General features: G+C 40.8%; 1 protein-coding gene across 3 annotated transcripts; it reads right to left on the bottom strand.

Moving 5' to 3' along the window:
• Nucleotides 1-1,761: 1,761 nt before the first annotated feature.
• On the bottom strand, nt 1,762-22,918 carry LOC134402544 (lysosomal amino acid transporter 1 homolog). 3 transcript variants are annotated; one of them, XM_063132055.1, is made up of 10 exons: nt 22,834-22,918; nt 20,508-20,629; nt 19,035-19,107; nt 17,524-17,863; nt 14,926-15,055; nt 13,661-13,751; nt 12,070-12,194; nt 10,857-10,952; nt 6,483-6,668; nt 1,762-2,621 (listed from the first exon to the last, which is right to left on the bottom strand). In XM_063132055.1, exons 4-10 carry the CDS (start codon nt 17,703-17,705, stop codon nt 2,523-2,525), a joined length of 909 nt encoding a protein of 302 aa, XP_062988125.1. In that variant the 5' UTR covers nt 17,706-17,863; nt 19,035-19,107; nt 20,508-20,629; nt 22,834-22,918; the 3' UTR covers nt 1,762-2,522. The 3 variants fall into 3 exon arrangements, with proteins under 3 accessions (XP_062988125.1, XP_062988124.1, XP_062988122.1); XM_063132054.1 differs by lacking the exon at nt 19,035-19,107 and having other exon boundaries at nt 20,516-20,629; XM_063132052.1 differs by lacking the exon at nt 19,035-19,107.
• Between the last annotated feature and the right edge of the window lie 1,948 nt (nt 22,919-24,866).

A 24,866-nucleotide genomic window follows, 5' to 3' on the forward strand; every position in this document is an offset into this window, starting at 1 on the left:
GCAAGAATTTGTACTCAACATTATTATTCGTGAACAATCCACATTAGCGCTAATGCTCAACACAGTTAGCTACGGTTACCTTTTCTAGTTATACAGAGACCTATTAATATACTAAATGTCAAAAGAATTGGCTGGAAATACTCATGAACCAGAATTCTGAGGCATTGCACAACAGTCATTTTTGCAGTAATGAGGTCTCTTGCTTTAGAGTCAGTTTCAGATAATGGAATCTGATCTGTTCTAGGGATTTTGCCTGAAACCAGAGACTTAAAAATATCCCAGCGCTGGGCGGCAAGATTTCATGACAGTTATTATGCTTACAGAAATCTACAAAAGAAAAATGAAATCCACAGGGAATGCAAGTTTACTTTGACATTTGTCAACATTTGGTGGACCAGGAAAATTAACACAAGACCTAACAATGTGATATGCCAGATCATTATGGTACATCAGATGCAATAGTTACCAATTATCACAGCATCCCTGCTTCGCAGTGATATTACTAAGGATCTGTCACAGACGGCAGTGAAAATCCTGCATTACAGGGTTGTCTTGGTCTTGCTCAAGCAGGTGTGACTATGCAAATTCAGGGGTGGAGCTATGTTGATACAGTTTGGTACAGTTCTCAGGAGCTCAAACGGGCTGCAAGTTGAAAGGGATGACACAAAACTACCTAGCCCAAACTCCAGGAGTTCTGACAATGTCTCTGAGTACGTACCAAAAGGTGCACACACACCTCTTGGAGGCTGACACAGCTTGGTGCATGAAAACAACATTGGAAGGAATACTGGGTAGAAAGACTGAGGGCTTGAAGGTGTAAGTAGAGCTGTGCACAAATGGCCTCTCAAAATTCTCCACCCTATTTGTGGGCAGAGAAATTCACCAAATTTCTCCAGCAGACAGAGAAATCCTCCAACAGTTTCTCACAGGTTGGGCTCACCATTTGCAACAGTTGTAACACAGTGCCTATTTTCTTTAGGTTTTTCTGTTGCCACTGCATCCCAACTGCACATGATATTATAAATTGAGGCAACCCACACAATAAAATACTGAATTAAGACAATAGGAAGTTACTATGACAATATACTCTAAATTGAAAAATAGGATTTATATAGGACAGACACAAAAGATGGCTCTTAGTTGTATTGCCCAAGGAAAACGGTCACATTACTGTCCATTGGATTCTGGGCTTCTCCACATGACCGTTTCTGCTCACTCATTCAGTCACAGGCCCCTTACACTGGCTAGTTGTATCCTGGAACTTTCAGGTTTTTTTAAAAATAAGGAGGGACAGCACCTCTCCTGAACAGCAGCATTGTTGTGAGTCAAACCATTTGACTCTTGCATTTACCTCTGTGATTCACACCCATTTCCCTCCTGCCAGCTGGCCACCCTGTCATGACTAACACAGCCTTCCAGTAGGGTAGCCCAGTCTCACTGTAAAAAAAAAAGTACCCAGGTGCAAGGGAAATCTCGTGCTCCCAGAGGTAACTCAAGTGGGAGGAAAGTGGCAAATTCCGAGGGGTAAGAGGGTGAAATGCCTCCCTTCGACAAAGGGAGGCAGATCTGACCCCCTACCCCACCAAGAGCACCCTTTTAAGCTCACAGGGGCTTACTCCCAGGTAAGTGTGCCAAGGGTTACAGACTTGCAGTGTGATCTTATGTCTACTCAGAAGTCAGTCCCGTTGTGTTCAATGAGGCTTACTCCCATGTAAGTCCTGGCTTTCCTGGGGGCTGCAAGGAGACAACACAGAAAAAAGGTTCTCACTAGTGCTTTATTCATATTTCATGTAATGACCAGACTTCCATTACATTATCATTGTGAACAGGGGATATGCGTTTAAAAATATTCTGTATGGTTGGCTTAAAAATTGGACAAGAGGAAGAATATTCCAAACGTTTGAAATTGCACAGATGTTCTGAGATGAGGAGATGCCATAATACATTCTCTTCCTTTTCTGGTTCCTTAGCAAAAAAGAACAGAAAAACCCAACAGCCTAGAACACGATGAAAGTCTAGCATGGACTAAAGCCATGATATCACTGGCATATCAATAGTTTATCATCACACTGTTATAAAGAAGAAATGTGAAGCTCTAGATTTATTTAGGGATAAAAGTAGTAGTTTAAAAAAAGAGGTAAATAAAAGATTTGTAACTTAACATCCAATACTGCAGTAATTGACATACATCTTCCTGCACTGGGTAAATTCTATAGGATTTAGCACTTCTTAAAATCTAGTCATTGAAGATCACCCTGGAGCTCTTAGCGCTTGCTATTTTCCCTTGTAATAGTATCTGTCCAAGCACGTTGAGTTCCTAATGAGGATCACACTTTGCTTATGAAAAGTCTTGAAAACTTCAAAATGAAACCATCGGATCTAGACTTAGTCATAGCTAGAGTGGACCTAATGAAATCAATGGGAGATAAGTTAGTCATTCCACTGATTTCAATCAGTCTACTCTAAGTATGGATCCAATCCATTACAGTATATAGGTATGTAACACTGACAAAATATGGATATTAGGAATCATCATTTATGAGCAACGGTTCCACTTCCAAGGCGACCAAGCTAGGTCTTCTCTTATTCTGATTACGATACATAATAAATTGTGCAGTTATCTGGATGCAAAGATAAGGGAATATTCGTAACTTAAGACAGAAAGTCAGCTGATGCAGTGTTTTTTCAAGCTAGGAGCAACAAAAGTGAATATTCAAATTAATTACCCACACCTCTTTTTTGACACTGCTTATTTCAAAATGTTTAGAACATGTTTCATTGTGGGGATGCAAATAAAGACACATTTTATACTGTATTTTGTAATTGTGCTTTTAACATGTTGGTTGTTTTATTATGGTTTTAATTTTTGTGAACCGCCCAGAGAGCTTCAGCTATTGGGTGGTATAAAAATGAAATAAATAAATAAATACATTCTCTCTGGGTATGCGTATATATATTCTGCACATACCTTTAGTTTTTTTTCTATTTATACAGATATCAAGATAAAATTTACACACAAAAATATTGATCTAGAACAGGAGTAGGCAACGTGGCACCTGCAGACACCAATGCAGCACTAGTTACCTTTTTTGGAGGCCACCTGGGTGCTCTACCCCTCCCACTTAAAAACAACAACACATGTTCTTAACAGCAGCTTGGTTTGTTATGAAGTAGGTTTCTGTTGGTGCTGAAAACTGTGGGTTCAAAGGAATTGTTTAGTGAAATGGGGCTCAGACTCATCCTGTTTTGTACTCATTTTTGGGCAGGTTGCTTGTCCTTTACCACACCTCCCACAACAGCCATTTTGTAGCAATGCCCTGGGCAGTTCTCAAATTTCAAAATGTGCTCACGGCACAAAAAGGTTGCCTACCCTTGTGCAGCATACTGTCTTTGTCCTATTCTTATCAAAGGAGGGAGAAGATATACACTATCAAATTCATATGTAATCTGCTTCCACTGCCAAGAGAAAGTGGAAACTATTCCAAGTGGGGGAGATCCATGCATCCCACTCCTGTAGTAGATAACTGGATGAGGGCAGTATGTAGAATAACTGTTTTACCTTCAAACGTCTGATGTTCATATCTCCCAAATAACCAACCTCAACATCTTCCTTAATAAATGGATATCAGTTTAACCTTATAAAACTATAGCAGTCTTTTTACATAACTCAATGGCAACGTCAGACATGCCTAATCTGAATAATAAAACGCTTCCCCAGTAAGTATTATACAAATTTGTTTCATTTCTGTTCTGAAATGGTAAATTAAAAATACCACTGGGAAATATTAACTTCTTGTCCTTTTGATATTTCCAGCCCACAGTAACAACCACCTGTCCTCTGAATATATTAACATTAGTCTAGTTTGGACAAAAGAGAGAAGGGATGGCATTTCAATAAACTTCAGTTTGCTAAAAAAAAAATGTGTCGCTTCAAAATCATCCAAGGCACAGACTGTGGTACATACGTATTGCTTTGCTAAGAGAGAAAATACTGCAACCCCAAGCAACATTGAAGTCAACATTTTTGGCTACCAAAAGCCTAGAAATGGTTTTGGGATGCATCTTATACAATGTGGACTAGGCGAAAAATGCACAGGCAATTAACAGCATCTCAGATACTTACATAATCTTAAGGAAACAACACAAAGATTAATAGCTTAAGATACAGGGCTGGGGGTAGGGGAAGAAATAATTAAAACATTAAGCCAATTATATTTTAAGCATTTCATTTATAAACCTCCTATTCTGCTTATCAAATCGATGGGTGCTATACTAGTTTTATGTAATAAGTAACTTGGAGTCTGGAGATATATTAAAAATAAGATCTGGCAAGTGGTTTCAATATAAATCGAACTGGAACACACTATAAAGATTTGATTCAGATTCTGTACTGGTCACGCAACAGAAAAAGGTGTGACATTCACTCATATACACTGAGCTATTTCTGGGCAGGGATCTTCAGGCTCCTTATGTTCTGTATTAAGGATTATTAGGAAATGAGCACAAAACACCGTGCCACAGTTACTGGGGTCAAACACAGATTTTTGAAATAAAATCCTTTCGATGTTAATGTTCCAGCTAAAGCCAAACAGGCCAAGACATTGTTTAGCCCTTGTGGAAATAAAATCCTTTTTGTTGAAACTATGGCTAGAAGCCATGAACTCCAGAAGCTTGCCAACAGGCAAAATGACAGATCACCACAGTAGCAGAAAACAGTTTTTGTACCATAGTGAAGAATTATATTCAACCATGGACTATGTCAAACCAGTAACTAGGATTCATTTATATTCAAATAAGATTAAAAAAGAACACATCCACTTATTCACAATTCTTTCATATTGTCATGGCTGGCCTTGGTTCCACCAATGAACAATGTGCTAAACATATCACAAAGCCAATGAATGTGGGATAAACAATCTTTCTACACAAATACTGGGTGACATCTATACCCTTTTCCACTTCATCACTGTCTTGACAGGAACTTAAAAGAACATACAAAAGCATGATATTGGCTGATCTGCCACAACCCTGTGTCAAGTCAATTTAACTATATCAAAAAATTAAAACCCAGACTGCAAACTTGGTTCTTTTAATTAAAACCAGTGTGAGCGGATAGGAAATGGCTATAAGAAATGTTAAGCAAAACTAAACTACATGGATTAAAATATATGCAGCCCTCTAAAGTAAAATAATGTTGCTGAACTGAGTTATGGATTGGGCTGTTAGACATGCATATTAAAAACCTAGGATCTAAATAAAGGGCCTGTATTCAATTATGTTCTTTATCTGAGTTTAAAGAATCCCTTGTTACACCTCTCTACAACTTATGCTACGATTCTATAACATGGACAAGCAATGTCTAATACATTACAGTATAGACTGTATTAGACTGCATTGAGCAGGGGAGGGGGTTGGACTCGATGGCCTTGTAGGCCCCTTCCAACTCTGCTATTCTATGATTCTGTGAAACTGAAACAAGTGTCTAATAGGGAAGGTAACATATAATAAAAAAATCTGCTTCTTTGAGGAAACATTTGAAAAATCCTTTCTAAATTAGTGAGTCAGTAAAATATAACACATGTACAAAGAATATGAAGGCAACCAATTCCTACATTTTAGTGAGAATTGTGCTTTATTCCCCATCTGGAGAAGTGTTTTTTCTCCTCTGTACAGTCTCATTTTGCATGTGACTATATGGACTTATGATGAAATATTATGCTTCAACAGCAGCTTGAGAAAGAAGACTACTGCTACTATGTTACAGCAACCAGAAAAAATGGGGGCTGAACTAAAACCAAAAAGGATGGAGCAGACAAAGCCAATAAGATGTAGTAGCTATTTAACAACTATTCCTGATGTAAATTATTCTAGAGTTATGATTTAAGATTGTAACCATTTCCTTATTAAGTCTTTGATAATTAATCTGAAACAAAACTTTATGACAGAGTGCAGCATGCTATACAATTCTATGTATTTTGCACTTCAATTATATGTTTACTCAGGCTCCAATGGGAGCAAGTATGACCGTTATGTATAGGATTCAGCTGTATATTTACTCAAAGTAAATCTTACTGTATTCAGTGAGGCTTAACTCCCAGGAAAATGTGTGAACAGAATGGCAGCCTTCCCTCTGATATAATTTTTCAAAGCTACTGTTTCAAGCACAGTGATGGAAGATACCTTTTTGAATCTCATATATTAACAGATTACACATAAATTCATGTTGTTAGCTTAACAAAGAAGTGCATGCATATTCTTTTTGTTCCATGACATAGCAACTAAAATTGGGCAATGCCATACCACCTTATCAGACCCATCATCATCATGATCATCTAAAAATAATATCTATCACTGTTTCCCCATTACAAGTAAAAGCCTGAAAGCCCTTTCATAATTAAGCAATTACTTCACTATTTGTCTGCAAAATCTTATTTATCAAGAGGTTTTGGTAAAACTAGCAGTTTTCATTAGAAAAAGGATACAAGAATATCTAGAAACAAAACTCCAAAGCTCCCAATGAGCCAAGGGAGATGGTGCCGGAAGTAAAGACTTATGAGATATTGTGTTGCAGGCATCTTTAAGACAATACTTAGACCATATGTACAGTTTCCCATCATGGCTAAGGCGAACAACAGATAAGATGTGCCTTCTGTGGATCTTCTTTGGAACTAAAAGGTAAAATGTAAAAGCAAAAGGACACTTTTGTTTTACATGTATGGCCAGAAATTAATTATAAACTTAGAATTCTATGGTGAGCATTGTGGCCACCACAAGCCTCTGAGCACACTTTTTCTTCTATCACCTTTTAACAGAAAGATAGGAACTACATTGAGTCATACCATTGGTCCATCTGGCTCAGGATGGTCTATGCTGACTAGCAGTGGCTCTCCAGGGCTTCAGTCTTTCCCTACCCTACCTGGAGATGTCAAGAATTGAACCTAAATAGACAGACCTTAGCCAGAATAGAAAGAGAATCCCTAATGTAGACAACCTATTAAGTCTTTATGACCTTTGGAGAAACCATAATTCCTTCTAATATAACACTAAATCTTTCCGTATTTGCAGAGTTGGAGCTTAAACCACACCAGCCATGCATGAGATAGAGGTATCAGCGGACTTGTGGGTAACCCTAAAATTTGCAGAGGTATGTGTGTGTGTGTGTATCTATCTATCTTTAGGGAAAAAACCTAAGGTGGTAAAACAATCCCTAATAGCCCCATAATAACTCAATGGCATGGAATTTTGGCTGAGTGTTTGGGTGAGGGGAGGAATCTGACAGAAAGGGGAATATTTATTTATTACGTTTATATCCCACCTTTTTTACGCCAAGGAACCCAAGGTGGCGTACATAAGCCTCCTCCTCTCCATTTTATTCTCACAATAACAACCCTGTGTGGTAGGTTGGGCTGAGAGTCTGTGACTTGTCCAACGTCACCCAGTGAGCTTCCATAGCCAGGTGGGGGCTAGAACCTAGATCTCCTGACTCCTAGTCAAGGAGTCACATCTGATATACAACAGCCTTCCCCAATCTGTGCTCTCCGGATGTGTCAGACTGTATCTCCCATAATTCTCAGTAACTGGTCATGTTGGCTGGAAATTATGGGAGTTAAGAGTTCAAAACATCTGAGAGGCACCAAGTTGGGTAATGCTGATATACAACAATGCTTGAAAGTACCATCTCATGGTCTAGATAGATCAGTTCCTAGTACACACGGAGAAACTATTTAACATGTCTCAAAGGACAGAAAAGAAAGCTGCTCATAGAAATGAATGGAAAAGTGAGAAATTTTAACGTAACCAATTCATCCATCCCATCAAAAAACATCAAACGGAAGTGAGGAAAATCCAAAATGGATACCCTCCCCACCACAAAACAGCTTAGCAGATTCTATGGTTGGTCACAGAACACTGGCTAATGGGGAGGGGGGTAGAACCAGAGTGTAAAACGAGGAGTGAAAAGGGAATGTTATGGAGTGGTTCTTGGTCCAGTTCTTTTCTTGGTTGGTGAACTGGATCAATCAGGATCAATCTACCTCTCAAGAAGCAAAATATAAATGTAATAGCAGTGCACTGTTAAAACCAATTAGACATTCTGCAACTTTAGATATCATTCTGAATATATTTTATAACACGAAAAAAAAATAAGGACAGCTTTGTTAGATGATTGCTGCTTCAATCTAAAGTACAAGCTGCTCCACTTGGCAAACCTTTATTTTGACTTACATTTGGGGTCTCATTCCCACTTCTCAGAAGGAAGAGATATCAAAAGTTGCTCTGGAGAATCAAAATAGTCTGTGAAACTTTCCTCCTCCCAAACGTAGAATAACTTGACATTAGGATGGCAAAGAAGGGATTTCAATTGCTAGGATCTAGACCAGAAGCAGCTGCTCTGTTTATTAGGGATGTGCTCCGCTCCGATTAGGAGCGTAGAAGCAGTAGCGGATTGGCCTGCTCCGCCTTACCCAGAGGCGGAGTAGGAGCGGACCGCGGACCCCCTAGAAGCAAGGCGAAGAGAAGCGACCATTTTTCGGAGCTCCGAGTTCAGGCGGAGCGCTCCGGTCGCCATCTTGAAAACATTTCGCCATAGGATTGCATTGCGGCAAATAATCGCGCATAACTACGTTGTTTTTGAAGCTATCATTCTGGAAATTCTTGTGCACAGAGAGTCGTGGATGGGGGTCATTTTGAGACCACTCTCACCTCTCTGCGTGCTGTGGTTCACGTGCAATATTTTTTTAAAAATCGGGTCAACCGCGGGGCTCAAACTGCGTTTCGGCTTTTCGCCCATAGGATTGCATTGAGGGAAAGAATCGGGGATAACTGGGGGGGGGGTTTAAGCTATCGTTCTGAAAATTCTTGTGCACAGAGAGTCATGGATGGGGGTCATTTTGAGACCACTCTCAACTTTCTGCGTGCTGTGGTTCACGTGCAATATTTTTTTAAAAATCGGGTCAACCGCGGGGCTCAAACTGCGTTTCGGCTTTTCGCCCATAGGATTGCATTGAGGGAAAGAATCGGGGATAACTGGGGGGGGGGTTTAAGCTATCGTTCTGAAAATTCTTGTGCACAGAGAGTCGTGGATGGGGGTCATTTTGAGACCACTCTCAACTTTCTGCGTGCTGTGGTTCACGTGCAATATTTTTTTAAAAATCGGGTCAACCGCGGGGCTCAAACTGCGTTTCGGCTTTTCGCCCATAGGATTGCATTGAGGGAAAGAATCGGGGATAACTGGGGGGGGGTTTAAGCTATCGTTCTGAAAATTCTTGTGCACAGAGAGTCGTGGATGGGGGTCATTTTGAGACCACTCTCAACTTTCTGCATCGTACGGGTCGCGGGCTAGACGTTTTTAAAAAATCGGCGGGAAAAATACCTTTTTCAAAGGGCTGAGGGGCAGAGTCAGCTCCCGGTCATGATGATCCCAAAGTTGGAGGAGGGCATAGGCAAAACAGGTAACTTGGGATTCTGGGAAACTTCTCTTTCTTCATCTGAACGGGCTTTTCCCCGTGTTTTTTAACACAGTAGCCCCACCAAATGCACAAACACAACCTGAAATCATATACTAAGCCAAGAATAAGAGATAGAAAAACACAGCACTGCTCCCCACCCTAACCTTGGGGAACAACTGAATCGATGTGGTGCAAGGGGATGAGCTCCCCTAGGGCATCTCATCGTGGACGTGCCCCCACTCTCTCTTGCACTGGAAGGCCATAGAGCCTTCCAAAGAGAGTAAAACGGTGGAGCAATGCCTCTCATGAGTTGAAGTGAATGGTCACTTTTCAGTGGTGGAGCAATGCCTGTTCTGAGTCGAAGTGAGCGTTTTACTTCTTCTCGGAGCTGTGGCTGTCAGTGTCTTGAACTGGCAGCTACTTCCCCCTCCCCCGGGCACGTCCCCCTATTGCTGGTAAAAGACAGATATAGCCTTTTAAAAAAAGTTCTTCTTGTTGTTTATTGAGCAACACTGCTGCTTTTAATTCCACCCCTCCTTTGTTTATTGATTGATTTATTCCATTTTCTATGCATTACTGGCTTATCCTTGGCTCACTTCCTTATGCCCCCAGAAATGCCAGCTGCATGCCTGCCTGCCTTCCCTCCCTCCTCCCCTGCCCACCTCGCAGGGATGTTGTGTGTGGGGTGCCCGATTTTCAAAAATTCGCCAAAAATCAGGGGATGATGGGATTGCTTTGAAACTTGGCATGCGTGTGTATATCCCCATGAGGTGTCATGGTGCCAAACATGAGGTTTCTAACTTGAACAGAAAAAAAGTTGTATAATTTTTTAGCTTTCAATGCAAGCCTATGGGGGGGGGGGGGAAAACGGAGCTCCGGATCCGGATCCGGAGCTCCGGGCGGAGCGGAGCGGAAGTGGGCGGAGCGGGAGCGGAGCGGAGCGGCCCGATCCGGAAAATGGCGGATCTGCAAGTGAAGCGGAGCGGGGGGTCTGTGCACACCCCTACTGTTTATACATGGGGGATCTGAAAGCTCACCTCTTCAAGGAGTACCCCATGCATCTCCCCAAAAGACTATTTCCAAGGCTGGAGGGCTCTTCAAAATGGCACCCCATAAGGCAGGGGTGCACAATGTGTGGCCCTCCTAATCCCATGATCCCTCACCATTTGCTATACCGGATAGGGCTGATGGGAGATGTAGGCCAAAACATCTGGCGGGCTTCAAGTGGTCCACCCCTGCCATAAGGTGTGATAGTCTGCCTCCAGTAAAAGCACTTTCTGTTTGTGCATGGGGATGTGATGTCAATTTTAGTGAGCAGGGATTATGTATGGGATTGTAACTGATCATCCATTTTATCCATGAATGTTGTGGGTGGAATGTACTATCCTCAAAAATAAATAATAAACTTACATTTTTGTACAGCTGAGGAATTCTAGATCCCAAGTAAAACACACATGAGATATAGCCGCAAACAAAGCCTGACATCTCAATCATGCCATGAGACTTCTAAAGATTAAAAAAAAAACAGGAAAATTAATTTCAAGGTCTGCAGAAGTTTAGAAGAGAGAATGCAGTGTTTCCTCCTAAGGCTTCTCTAAATGAGTGATTTACAGCACACTCATGACTGGCCACTCACAGAAGTTTGTGGGTCAATTAAATGATGGTGGCTAAAACCAGGTCGTCTCCTGCCCTTCCCTTATCCCATTTTCAGAAAGATCAGAGATAAACTAAAATAAACCCTTAATGGTGTGAAATCAGCAGTGTGGAAAACTGGCATTGTACTATGAATTTGCTAAGGAAAGAGTTTCCCTGCTATCGGAAGAAGAAGAGGATAAAATACCTCTCTGCATCAAAGGGAGACAGATCATGCCACCAAGAGCACCCCTTTAAGTTCAATGGGGCTTGCTCCCAAGTAAGTGAGTCACAGAGACGTAGAGAGTTCTATAAGATCAGAAGAACAAGATCCTTTATTATGCTAGATAATAGCTGTGCTAGGTTTAAATCAAATGTGATTCTTTTAAATTATTTTCTTTTCTGTTGGTTTGTGCTAGTAGTTCCCCATGTGTCTACTCAGAAATAAATCCCAGGGTTCAGTGGGGCTTATTCTGCACAGGTACTCAGGAGTAAGCCCCATTGGACAAGACTCCACCCCCCCCCCCCACCGCTCCGTTGCATACATGCCAGGGAGGGAGGGAGGTGCACCCTCAATTCAAACATGTCTGCCATTTAAATGAGCCCAGGAAACAGCAGGGACTTCTGCCTTGGTGCCCCTCTCGCCCCGTGTAAGGCAGCCCATATCAATCAAGCCAAAGAACAAGGAAGCACAATGGCCCCGATTAAACAACATGACTTCCCTTAATGTAGGGACGCTCCTAGTCTGTGCCCAATACCCATTATTATGAATTAAAGCAGTAAATTAGGAAATCCATTTGTAAAAATTGAAAAAGTAAACTATTAAAACTGAAAACTGAGGAAACTACTTAGTATTAGGATATTAATTATTCCAAATGTCTGATCCATAGTCCCTCCTTGATTAGAATCATTACAAAACAATCCACCAAACAATGAGTTCATATAAACTACAGAAAACAAAGACACTTTATGATATAAAACTTGGTTATACCTCACTTGCTCCTAAAAGACTGTTCCGGGCTTGGTTTCGTAGCAGTAGCTGACTGGGTAAAATCATACACAGTATTATGCACATCAAGACCCAGGTAAAACAACAATTCTTCAAATGTATACCACCTTGAAAGAAAAATGAAAATTAGGGCCAACTAAGTATTTCATTGTTGTTTTTAAAGCATTTTAACATTTGTTTCCAAAGTAAATGGAAACATAAAAACACGCACACATGATATCATATATCTCTGGGCTTCTTTAAATGAGCGATTTATAGCACGCTCATGAATGGTCACTCACAGAAGTCTGCAGGGCCATTACATGACATCGTAAATAGCCAGGACATCTCCCATGGCTTCCCCCAGTAATCCCGTTTTTTACAAGCAAAGAGATAATGCAGTATCTAATTTATCACAGAGTTTATTCCGCCACTAGATGGTGATGCTTCATTTAAAAGAATAGCATTTCATGTGGTCGCTGTTGGTTACTGTCTGAAGGACGATGAAAAAAGACCCAAGAAAAAGAAAGCCTTGTAAGGATGTGGGGTTTTTTTGTTTTTTTTTGTTTTTGTTTTTAATGTAGAGACACTTTCAGGCAGGATACAAACTGGTGTGAACGGCTCCCCGGAAAGCAGCAGCCTCATCCTTTCCAAGGTTGGAGTCCTTCTGGAGTGGACCCCATAGGTACAAGAGGCTGCTATCAGAAGGAACTTTTGCCCATTCCTTTGTGCTCTGAGACCTGATTCGCATGATCACTGCAGCCCAATGTGGCTTATTAGACACAGCGGTTTGTGATGTCCACGGGCGGCAAATTCCGGATCCAAGCCCCTGCAGATTATGGATTTTCAGTAGCTTGTTAACCACCCAAACAAGCCACTCTCACTGGTCTTGAATGACATGAGAAGCTGCGCCCCGAGAGGGTAATTACGCAAATCAGCTGGCACACGCGGGGTGGTTAACAAGCCTTTGATCATGCAAACCATTGTCTATAAAACTTAACTGAGTCTACAAGTAATCAATTCTGCTTTTTGCTACCAGAGCATCCAAGGGTCACTTCAAGATTTGGTAAAATTAGTAAAGTTAGGAGAGCTTAGGTACATGGCTGACAGTAGAATCCTATACCCGTCACTGAGTTCAATAGCACTTACTTCCAGGTAAGCCGGTATAAAATTGCAGCCTAAATCTGGGGATATTTTCTGGAGCAAATTAAGTAATCCATTTACTATCCAATCATTTTTTTAATCAGCCATTTGTTCTCCTAACTTGTGTAAATGCCAATGGAAGTAAGTGTGTGTGTGTGTGTGTGTGTGTGTGTGTGTTTCATCATTGCACCCTCTTCTAGAAATATACTGCTAGATGTAGCACCCAAGCTGAAAGAGCATTTCGAGTTTAAGTTATCATATAGTTCCAGGATGATACTTAGAGCACATTGAAGGCTTAAAAAATTTAGGTCGGCTAGGGAATGCTGGGAGTTGTAGGATTTTTTTTCTGTCTAAACATGCATAAGGTTGAGCCCTTAAAGTATTATGAGAAAAAAAGTAAAGGAGCAGAAAACTCTGCACTGTTGCAGAAGTCTCCATTCAAAAGACTCACATTTTGTCACTTTCTGATTCTTTAGTTGATAGTAGACAAACTGGGATATCATAATTATGTCCATGTTAATGTAAAAAATGGCAGTGATGCTCTGAAAACAATAACAATGATGCATAATTTATAGATCTCAACTGGCAGCGCATTTGCGAGCTTCAAACTCCTGCTCCAATACCTCATTGTTTTATAGAGGGAAGCTTCAGCAGGATTCCTGTAGATGACCTCAACAAACATGTATATTTATATGAATTAGTCAGCTAACCTAGTTTAGTGTAAGAGTAGGTATGAATCTTCTTAAACTATTATTTTGCCCAATTATAATCTCTGCGACATTTGAAAGCTTACATAGGTAAATACCAACCTACAGTTATTTATACCATGCCTGCACAAATTTAAGGCCCCCTAAAGCCCTCCTTAACTATTTGCATTTCCCTGGGGAAATTCCAAACATCTCGTGTCCTTCCCCATCTCTGAATCCTCAAAGGGAAAGGAGGGATGTGGACATAGTGACACATAAATTCTGATTCCTACACTCACTGATGCATATTAAATGTGGGTGTAGGACTCAGAATTCCTGGGTCAACATTGTCCACATTGCTCCTTCCCCCTCTGTGGATAAGGAGATACGTGGTAGTGTTGGCAGCCTTCACAGCCTGCTGCAGCCAGCCAGCCAGCCCTGCCCTGCCTCATGGCTTACCTTTATCTGAGGCTCCCTCAATGTGTGAAAAACTGAGGAAGAGTACAGTTAAGGAAAGAAAAGAGTGGTGGGGAAAATGGAATTAACAGAAACAGGGTACTCAGAGACTAGAGTGGGCTCTATGTGGTACAAAGGGGGAAAGGAAGTAACATGAAGTGCAAAGAAACTTGTGGTGAAGAATGTGATGAGATGCAGAGAGAAGGAGAAGGCGATAACAGAGATGAGGCTGCAGAAAGATCTCTGGGTGGAGAATGAGCCAAAGATGCTGTAACAGAAATGGGACTACAAAGATAAATAGATATAGAGCACACTATGAGTGTAAAGAGAAGAGGAGGGGAGGTTAACAGAGCAGTTCAGAGATAAGGTGGTGGTACAGACAGACAGACAGACAGAGGATGCTATGGAGTGCAAAGAAAAAATGGATTTAACAAACCATGCGTCAAAAAGAAAATACCAAAAGAAAATTGAAATAAACCACTTTTTTATGGTTTAATATAGTCTTCTTGAGTTAATAAAATTTAATGCAAAAGTGTCCCTCAGGTCTCTACCAACCCAAATATTGACTACTTACCTGTATTGGAAGTTGATTAGACAAATAGCACCCAATAAAATTGGTGAGGTCTCCTGAAATCCAGCACAGCAAAAAACCTAATGACAGAGCTTGGTCCACTTTTCCATTCTGATAGGACACATAGAGTTGACTGTGGGGGGGAAATCAGACAACTGAGAGAATGCCAGTTAAAGCAATGTGCAGAATGATGGGAGTGCACTGCTCAAAAAGGAAACTTATGATAAACATTTCAAAAAAAATTCCAAATGTTCATTTTATTATACTATGTTCTTATGTTGTCTTAATATTCCAGTGAATACTTATTTCTATGCTGTTAACCACTTTGTGTACCCTAGTGGAAGAAAAGTGGGAGGGATTTTTTTTTAAAAAAAAAATGCTATAAGTTTTCACTTATCTACTCTACAACTGATGCGAATACACAGACTTTTCAGAACGGACTAGAACTGGCCACTAGGCAACACTTCAGTCGCCTTGCTCAGAAAAGTGACCCTGAAAAAACAAATACATACAATCATCCTTTAAAAACAGCTCACATAATGGTCACACAAAGCTTTCATAATAAACCTGAGACCTTCGTTTGAGACTTTGAATTGTAAAATTGTTCATGAAACTTATCATCAAAACGGGGCCTGTAAAACATCGCACTGTACAGTAAAGTGACACTATTAATGACGTTTCCCCTTGTAAACAATATCCTATGGGCTCAAGTGCTTTGTAATAGAGTTTTTTTACTGGACAAATTTCCAGACAGCTGATTTAATAAGTTACAGGTTTCCTACAAAGTATTGAACTTGTAGATGAATCCCATTTACCTTCAGCCATTTTTCCCCTGCTGGGATAATTTCATGCTATTCTACTATTGTCAACCTACATACTTGAAATGAAGGCACAGAGACTAGCGTGCAATTGAAGAAGCAGTAACTGGGGCAGTGGGGGCAATCTATGGGGGAGAAATGGATTTTTGCCATTGATTTCAAATGGGATATGGATCTCCCAACGATTTTAACACCTTCTCATTTCCAGAGAATATTGCTAAAAGCCAGACTAAGAATACAGTGGCTTCCTGTTCTATCCTACATCTATGCAGAAGTCAGTTCCACTGAATTCAATGGGGCTTACTCACAGTATATATAGGATTGCAGCCTTAATCAGTTTGTTAAGCAAATATGAAGACAACTTTTAGTAAAACAAGCCACATTTTTCTCCCCTTCTCTCTCTTGAATGTAATATTCATAGTACTAATTCTCATAGCACTTAACACTAAGCAAAGTGTTCTGCAAATCTTCTCTCATTTGTTCTCAAAATAAATTTGTGGAGATGGTGACTTGTATTTCTGTTGTACAAGTGAGAAAAAGTGTGAACCTACACCTCTCAAACCCAAGACTCTGGACTGTGGATCAAACAGACTCATGTCATCATGTGGAGTCTCTGGCCCACTTTGCATGTAATGAGAAGCTACTGTAGATGAATTTTCATGCAGGGTTTCTCATTGCGGTGCCCACTTGAAATATTTGAGGGCATGTATAGCTGCCATTGATTTATGCAAGATTATTCACACCTCTTATGGCAGCACTAATGGCAGCTCTATGGCAGCAATCAGCTAACCATGAAGTTAACTATCAGGGCCTGACAGATAACATGCTAAGCAATGGTTAGGGCAGTTCATCCTTTTGCAGTGCATGGTTAGTGAAAGTCGTTAAACCGTGATTATGTAGCCACCATGGTTAGGAAAAACACCCTACACACGACAAGCTAAGCCATCGTGGTTAGCTCAAAATGTTTAATCATCATGGTTTGGAGTGTTCTCTAATTAGACCTAGTGAATACACAGAAACATATATATGCCCCACATGCAGGAAGGATGGTTTGTTTGTTTAATTAATGTCTAAACTACCCCTCACGTTACAACACCACACCAGTTGTGCAGCCAGTTTCCCTGTTCCAAGAGAAGACAGGAGGAGGCATTACACTGTTGCCATCACAGCAAAGGGTGGATTCAGATGACTTCAAGCTCTGAGGTAATCCTTTTAAATCCAACCAGATCAAGATTGCTTTACCTGGTACATGTCATGTGCAACAACGAACTATAATAAATGATAATGTAACAATGGTTCAGTCTGCAGATCCTTCAATCGCCAATACACTATTAGCTTCACTCCCCATACCTCATGTGGCACAGTCTCCTTGCGGTCAGAAGTAAAGCAACCAAGGTGCATTGGTTTGTCATTTGAATGGGCAAAATACAGCCTGTAGGATAGAGTGTCCTTCCCAGTTAAGTGTGTGAATGATTCACACATACACCCATATGTTTAATGATGGAAAGATCAAAGGAGAAGGGGTGATGTGTTCTTATGTGCTCCAAATAGCACAGATTAGTGTCAAGTCACCACAACAGTAGAGTATAGCAAGCTAATTTGTCAACCATCAAATATTGCTTTAAACAGGAGAAACATGCTGCTCTGGCATATCCTATTTATACTGTGCAGATAGGGACAGAAATGCATCAAAGAATAAACCAAAAAGGCAGCTTCTGAGAAGAGCTGCAGGCAAGATTACTCATGTATGAATCTGAAAAGTATTTAAAGATTTTAAACTCACGGTAGTGCAGCAAACAGAAAACAGACAATGGAGATCAGGCCTATGACAACACTCCAATACTCCCACGCATTCCCGACACATTCTTCAAGAAGATGCCAAATCCAGGGTGTTCCATTTAGACACAATCTCCTATCCTCCACTGGGGAGATATTAAAAGCATGCAGATGCTGCTGAAGAGCCATCTATTCAAGTTCAGGGATATTATTTCAGAAGTTGGCTCAGTTTTGAACCCCATGCAAATCCGTTTACCAATTCTGAATATTCTCTCTCCTCCTTCAAAGCTCCCACATCCAGATGGATGACTTGGTACAACAATTTCTTTCCAACCTCACTGAAGGGCCTGCCAAATTCAAAGAAAATAAAATACATCCAGCATGAATACATCAATTTAAAAGACAAATCCAGCTAATTATTCTATTTGGACACATATGAAAGGCAAACTCAAAGCAAGAAAGAAAATTTAGAATATAGACATTAACCCACAGCATTTGAGTGTTCTTAGGCTGATCGAAACTGGCCAGTTTTCTATATTGCAACTAGGTGCTCACTTGCTAAGTGCTACCTTCCAGCATAAGACAGTCAAGAGAGAACAGTAAAATAGTAATAAGGTTGTAGCTGCTCAAGTGCCCACTGTAGTAAAATTGAAATTAACACTACTCCATCTTTAACAGAATAACATAAATATGTCTATAAACAAAATTAACAACTGCATCAGAGCAAGAGAAGATAAACACTTATCAGACAAATCTTGGGACTGCTTTCAACCATTTTCCTTGGTTGAAATTGCTACATTGTACATAGCGTATATTTCATGTTACGTCCCAGGGGCTATTACTTAGTCCTATTAACATGGAGGAGGGGGGGGAAAGAAGCCTCATCTTTGTCTGGAAGCAGGCAGTTTCTGTCTCCATCCCCTTTCTTGCCCCCCACCCCCACTCCAGACCGTTCATAGAACAGGATAAGCTTCAATCCATCAAGAATTTTTCCAGACAAAGCCCCATGGACGTGAATAGGAGTGACCATGTTCTTGCATGGCTCCCATTAATTTCAATAATGTTTGCATCAGGGAACTTTCCAATGTATTGCACCCACAAGTGACTTGTTACTAATTATTTTTATTTTAACTGTTGTAAATGTTAACATTGGAGGTGATATTTGATATTAGTTGTATGACATTTGTAAACTTGTTTTGGAATGTTTTACTTTCTTCTCAACTTATACAGCCCATTTCTTCTCATTTATATAAATGAGTTTCTTCTCATTTATATCCCTTCTCTATACAGCCCATTCATATAGATCTGTCTATGTAACTGTTTTTCACAATAAAATAATTAACGATCCCTGATACAAAGAACAAGAAAAACCTTAAATCAGATTAAAATATTAGTACATTTGTGATGTGAACAAGTATGCATTGCAGCGCAAAATAAATTGAGGCCCTATACATAAGATCATATCTTTATAATCCTTGTTAATTAATATGGATTACCAGCCATTGGTTCCATACTTACAGTCATGGATGTGGATTAAAAATGATGCTCTGGGATCCAATCTTTTGCCAGCTTGACTCTAAATAAAGGGTGGCTAAAGGTTTTTAAAGAACAATAATCACATTAAGTGACCTGAATATGAATCCTAGGTGACTAATTTCTACTGCAAATTAAAGCCAGGATTTGAATCGAAATCTTTAGAGTTCAAAAATTAATATAATGAAATATGAGATGGTTTGGAAGGTAACAGCAATATGTCTTATGTTGCTGGTACTTTCCAAAATTCATATCTCTATTAAATACTATGAAAAAAGATAAATTATTACAACACTTTGCAGCACAGTAACTATGCAGAGAACTGCATGCTTGGGAGGCAAGACAATTGGGGAAGGGTGCTGGTGGTAGAGGAATCGTGTGCAGACCACCAAGTGCAAAAGGGGAGGAGAAGGATGAGGCAAGAGACTGGATGATTCTCTTAAGATTTTATGGCACTAATGAATTATACACATCAATAAGCTGACCTCCATTTCATATCTTTGCTGGGTCCATAAGGATTCATGAGTCTCAATGTACAGATCATGTAACGCACACGCACACAAAAAAATATGGACCACTTGATCTGCTGTACAAAGTAAGCCACATCAGAGATGAACATGAGATACTGGCGGTAATGAGAAGCTGTGGGGGCATAAAAAGTGGGATCCATGAAGACATCCTTCGCTGCTGCATGGATTCCAGAGTTTAGATTGCCTTTATCTTAAAAGGGTATTTTTAGCTATAAACACGGGAAAGTTAAAATGATATGATTTTCAGGTGTTTATTAGATGACATTTATTTTGAAACGAGCAGATTTTAGTCTCACGGTACCTGTTTTTGTAGAATCTAGAGGTTATTAGATCCAAAATGGTCGTTCAGCATGTGAAGCCAACTACCCAAGAGCCATACACTAGGATGATCTTCAGATACTTTTTACTGTTGCTAAGTTTAAGAGCTTGGAGTCAAAAACCAGTACCGAACTGCTGGAAATTATCCCCATGACCTACTAAAAGATCTATATCGACATTATGAGCAACAACCCTACTGTTCAAACCAAAGGCAAAAATGTTCATAAATGATTGCTATACATTTTCTGTACACAGAAACAACAGTTGTTACATATTCCCTTTCTACTTAACTTTATTACCTTATAGTGCAATCCTATGCATGTTTACTCATAAGTAAGTCTACTGAGCAATGGCTTAGCTTACTCCCAGCTAAATAAGTATAGGATTGCAGCCTTACTTCCTTTACAAGTTTCCACTCTGCCAAACATTAAGGATGTCAACAATTAAGAAAAAAAATAGATCATATTTTTTCTCTGACCCTTTTCAGAATTTAAAATGGAGACAAAGAAGGTGAAATTGGAAAAAATCCAAGATAACAGTCATAAAACTAAAATACTAATACAGTGTGGGGAGGAAAATCAATGCAATGCATTATTAAAGTAGAACTCACTTCATTACCTCGGGGCCTGCATGTTCCTGGGAGGCCTCTGTGGTAGCTCTAACAACACAATGTGGTACATGCTGGAGCATCAAACTGGCAGTTAATATTGGGGGAAATTAGCATCATGTGACCTGGAGAAAAAAGAGCACATTAATGTCTTGTCTATGGTATTATTCAGTATTTACTAAGAAATGCCTGAATAACTACAGTCATCTTTGCACTTCACTTTTCACGTTTAACCTGACGTTTCTAGACATTAACCAGGAGAAGTTATTAGAGAAAGCAAGCAGTTCAAACACAAATGGGATCATACAGGTAAGCTTACAAACCTCAAGAGACTGAAGGTCTGACCTTTAGCCTCTTGCTTGCACAACATCTCATCTGATGCATGTTATTCTGTTGTCTATTGCTAGTTAACATTTATGCAATACCAGCAATTGTCAAACGGTGAGCTTAGAATCATAGAATAGCAGAGTTGGAAGGGGCCTACAAGGCCATCGAGTCCAACCCCCTGCTCAATGCAGGAATCCACCCTAAAGCATCCCCGACAGATGCTTGTCCAGCTGCCTCTTGAAGGCCTCTAGTGTGGGAGAGCCCACAACCTCCCTAGGTAACGGATTCCATTGTCGCACTGCTCTAACAGTCAGGAAGTTTTTCCTGATGTCCAGCTGGAATCTGGCTTCCTTTAACTTGAGTCCATTATTCCGTGTCCTGCACTCTGGGAGGATTGAGAAGAGATCCTGGCCCTCCACTAAACACTTTTACAGAAAAGCTGTCCTCCTGGCTTTCCATCCAGACACTTTCCATTCAGTTTTAGACTTACACATGTGGAGTTCAAGACCTTCTGATGCAGAAAGCTCATCTTCTAGGCAGGTTGGAGATTCAAAACCTCTTATTTTAGAAATTAAACAAGATCCAACTATACCAACAGTGGACCAGCAAAATGCAAAAGGTACATGCAGAGAGAAACACATCTTGCAAGGTAGCATCCTATATGACACAAATAGTAGCGCCTGAGTAGCTGGTGAAAATGACCTATAGGCATCCTCCCACCACTGTAATTATGTTATTTAATTAATCTAGGGTACTATTCCCCCCCTCAAAGTATTCCTTTCACTTTTTAAGAATAATATTATCATTCCTACAGCAGTTTAGAATGTTCAAAGTGCTTGACATCATTCTCTCAGTAATCTTCAAAACCACCCTGTAAATTCAGTGTTGCAATTACCGTATTGTAGCTGCGGGAGAGAATGTCTTGCCTTTGGCCTTCCAGGTTCATGGCTGAGGCAAGACTTGACCTGGAGACCACCTGGTTCAAAGCTCACATGCTTAGTCACTACATGTCACAATGCTCACTCTTGGCAGTGTGACTTGTAAAACCTGAGATGAGCTTTATCTAGGCACAGAGATCAATGGAAGAAGAAAGCTTGACCTGCTGGTCTTCCACTTGTGTCACACAGTTACCAAGGAAAAGCAGTCCTACTATTTTTTTAAAAAAGCAATGTCACCCTTTAAAAAAAAATCAGCATAGGTGTGTGTGTGTGTTGTGATGGCTGGGGAATCATTTATTTGATGAATGGTGCCTATGAGTTCAGGGGAGAGTGAATGTTAGGCTGGACTCACCTCTCCACAAGTTCAGTGTTTAAAAGGGGCTATCCGTGTTAAATGATCTTGAATATACTGAAGGGGAAAGACTCTCCAACGATACAAAAAAGACCTTAACCCCCCTACCTGGACCTTGTGGAGAAAAGCTGTTAAACAAAACATAACAACAATTTCCAGCCTAATGACGAGTTCTGAAGAACTAGACAGCTCGCTCATGGTTTTGTGGTATTTTCCTTGGTCCTAATAAAAGTATTACTATATTGTGGCTTTTCCAACCACCATAATAGACCTACAGGGTTATCTACAATCTTCAAGAAGGAAATGTTCTCTGTCTCTTATATCTTATTTTATTCTTTTAAATATTTGTACTGCATTTTATATTTTAGCTGGGTTTTTTTAGCATTATAGTGTGTTTTTTAACGGTTTGCAATCCGCCGTACAACACTAGTTATTGGGCGGATTCGAAACGTAATGAATGAATGAATACCCCCGTTCTTCTTCATTTCCCTCTCTGTCCATCATTACCACTCCCAAGGTATAACGAGGCCCCCGAAGTACCAACTCCAGCCCACCCCGAAATACGAAAGAGAAACCCACCCTTCATGCCTGGGTCCTTTTCTCCCCCTTTGCCCCCCCCCCCACCGCGCCGGCCCCAGCAAAGACAAGCAGCCGAGCGGTGCTCGAGGGCTTGTGCCGCCGGGAAGGGCATCCTAGCGGCCGAACCCGTTACCGTTGAGCGAGCGGGAGCGGGTGGGAGAAGGGGGCTGACTGCGCCGAGAGCCCGCTTGCTTCCTTCCTTCCTCCCTTCTTTCCTTCCTCCGCCCAACCGCGAGCTGATCTGGCGAGAGAAGCCGACCAGGAGAAAGGCCGCCGCGCTGGCTGGCCTGCAGCTCCCTCTGCTGGCAGCCGGCAGCCTTTGTCTCAGGCAAACGGCCAAAGAAGGAAAAGGCCGCGGGGTTCTCCTCAGGCCGCAACGGCAATGAACCGCCAGGCCTCGCCGGGGTCAGCGGGGCGCGAAAGAACTACTCTGAAGCGAGCGTGTCTCCGTGCTGAGGGCGGCGGCCGCAGGTTATTAGGGAGTAGTCAGACCCAATGGGGCGGATCCAGTGGGGCTTACTTCAGAGTAAACATGCAGATAGGCTGATGCAGAACAGGCATGAGGAACGTGTGGGCCTCCAGCTGTTGCTGGACTGCAACTCCCATCAGCCCTAGCCAGAGGAGTTATGGTGAGAGTTGCAGTCTAACAACACACAGAAGGCTGCGTGTTCCCCATTTCTTATTCAGAACGACTTATTTCATTGCTATAGGATTTCATTGTATGGGATTTTATTGTGAAAGGCACCTTTGGAGGGCGTTTGCCCTTAAAGGTGACCTAGAAATATTTTTACATAATAATAATAATAATAATAATAATAATAATAATAATAATAATAATACCACCACCACCACCGTAATTTCCAACTGGGAATCCAGGATGAAGATCTCTAAACATATTATTCCATTGCGTAAGTTAGTTAGGATGTTTCCCCAACTCTGCTTACTTCAAAACTCGACTTCCAGTTACATTACGCATGGTATGGAAAATGTGGATAGGGAGACATTTTTCTCTCCCTCTCTCAAAGTACTAGAACCCGGGGTCATCCCATGAAGCTAATTGGTGGGAGATCCAGGACAAATAAGAGGAAGTACTTCTTCACACAGCACATAGTTAAATTATGGAACTCACTACCACAATATGTAGTGATGGCCCCCAATCTGGATGACTTTAAAAGGGGGTTGGATAAATTCCTGGAGGCGAAGGCTATCAGTGGCTACTAGCCCTGATGGTTGTGTGTTATCTCTAGTATTTAAGGCAGTAAGCCTGTGTGCACCAGTTTCTGGGGAACATGGGCAGAAGGGTGCTGTTGCCTGCTTGTCCTGCTTGTTCATCCCTGGCTGATGCTGGTTGGCCACTGTGTGAACAGAGTGCTGGACAAGATGGACCCTTGGTCTGATCCAGCATGGCTCTTCTTATGTTATTATATGTTGCTGCTGCTTCTTCTTCTTCTTATTATTATTATTATTGTACCTCTTTCTTCCTACCACCCCCATGACAATCTGCACCTGCCAAAATCCCCTATCCTATGCAAGTATTAAAAACGGAAGGAGTTCTGTCTTCCTTTGTACACTAGGAGGGTAAAATGTTGAAACATCAATTGCCCTGTGCACTGGCTTGACTATCTGCAGAGTTCCCATATCAGCCCTAGCTGCAACCACAGGGGTGGAGCATGCAGCATGGCTCACCTTTGGCTCAAATTCAGAACACAAAATAAGTGACTCTTAAATGTTATGCCTGCAGCAAGGATCACTGCCACAAGTAATCTCTATTGCAGTGTGTGTGTGTGTGTGTGTGTGTGTGTTACATAAGGCTAGAAATATAAATCGGGCTTAAAATTCTCCCTTTTTTCTCACTTCCCTTTTTGCAGCTCAACAACCATTTTTTAAAAATTGCTGTGACTATTTTGTTCTGTCTGATAGAATCACACACACATATATTTGTGATCCCGCTATTTATTTTATTTATTTATTACATTTATATACCGCCCCACAGCCGAAGCTCTCTGGGCAGTTTACAACAGTTAAAAATAGTAAACATTAAAAAGTATACAAGACTTTAAAAACCATCAGAAACATAAAAACAGTATAAAAACAACAGTAATCACTCACAGAAAAGGAATCAAATAAGGAAATGCAATGCATAAATTTGGATAGCGTGGTTTGCCA

This window comes from Elgaria multicarinata, chromosome 8 (assembly GCF_023053635.1).
Source record: "Elgaria multicarinata webbii isolate HBS135686 ecotype San Diego chromosome 8, rElgMul1.1.pri, whole genome shotgun sequence".
NCBI classification, from domain to species: domain Eukaryota; kingdom Metazoa; phylum Chordata; class Lepidosauria; order Squamata; family Anguidae; genus Elgaria; species Elgaria multicarinata.

What these genes read in the sequence shown, in the direction of transcription:
- LOC134402544 (XM_063132054.1), bottom strand. Translation starts at nt 17,705, where the DNA reads ATGGCTCTTCAGCAGCATCTGCATGCTTTTAATATCTCCCCAGTGGAG. An exon ending in CTAATCAACTTCCAATACAG is followed by an intron (nt 13,752 to 14,925) that starts GTAAGTAGTCAA and finishes TATTGTTTTCAG; the next exon opens with AGCATCACTGCCATTTTTTA. An exon ending in TTCCTCAGCTGTACAAAAAT is followed by an intron (nt 6,669 to 10,856) that starts GTAAGTTTATTA and finishes TTTACCTTTTAG; the next exon opens with TTCCAAAGAAGATCCACAGA.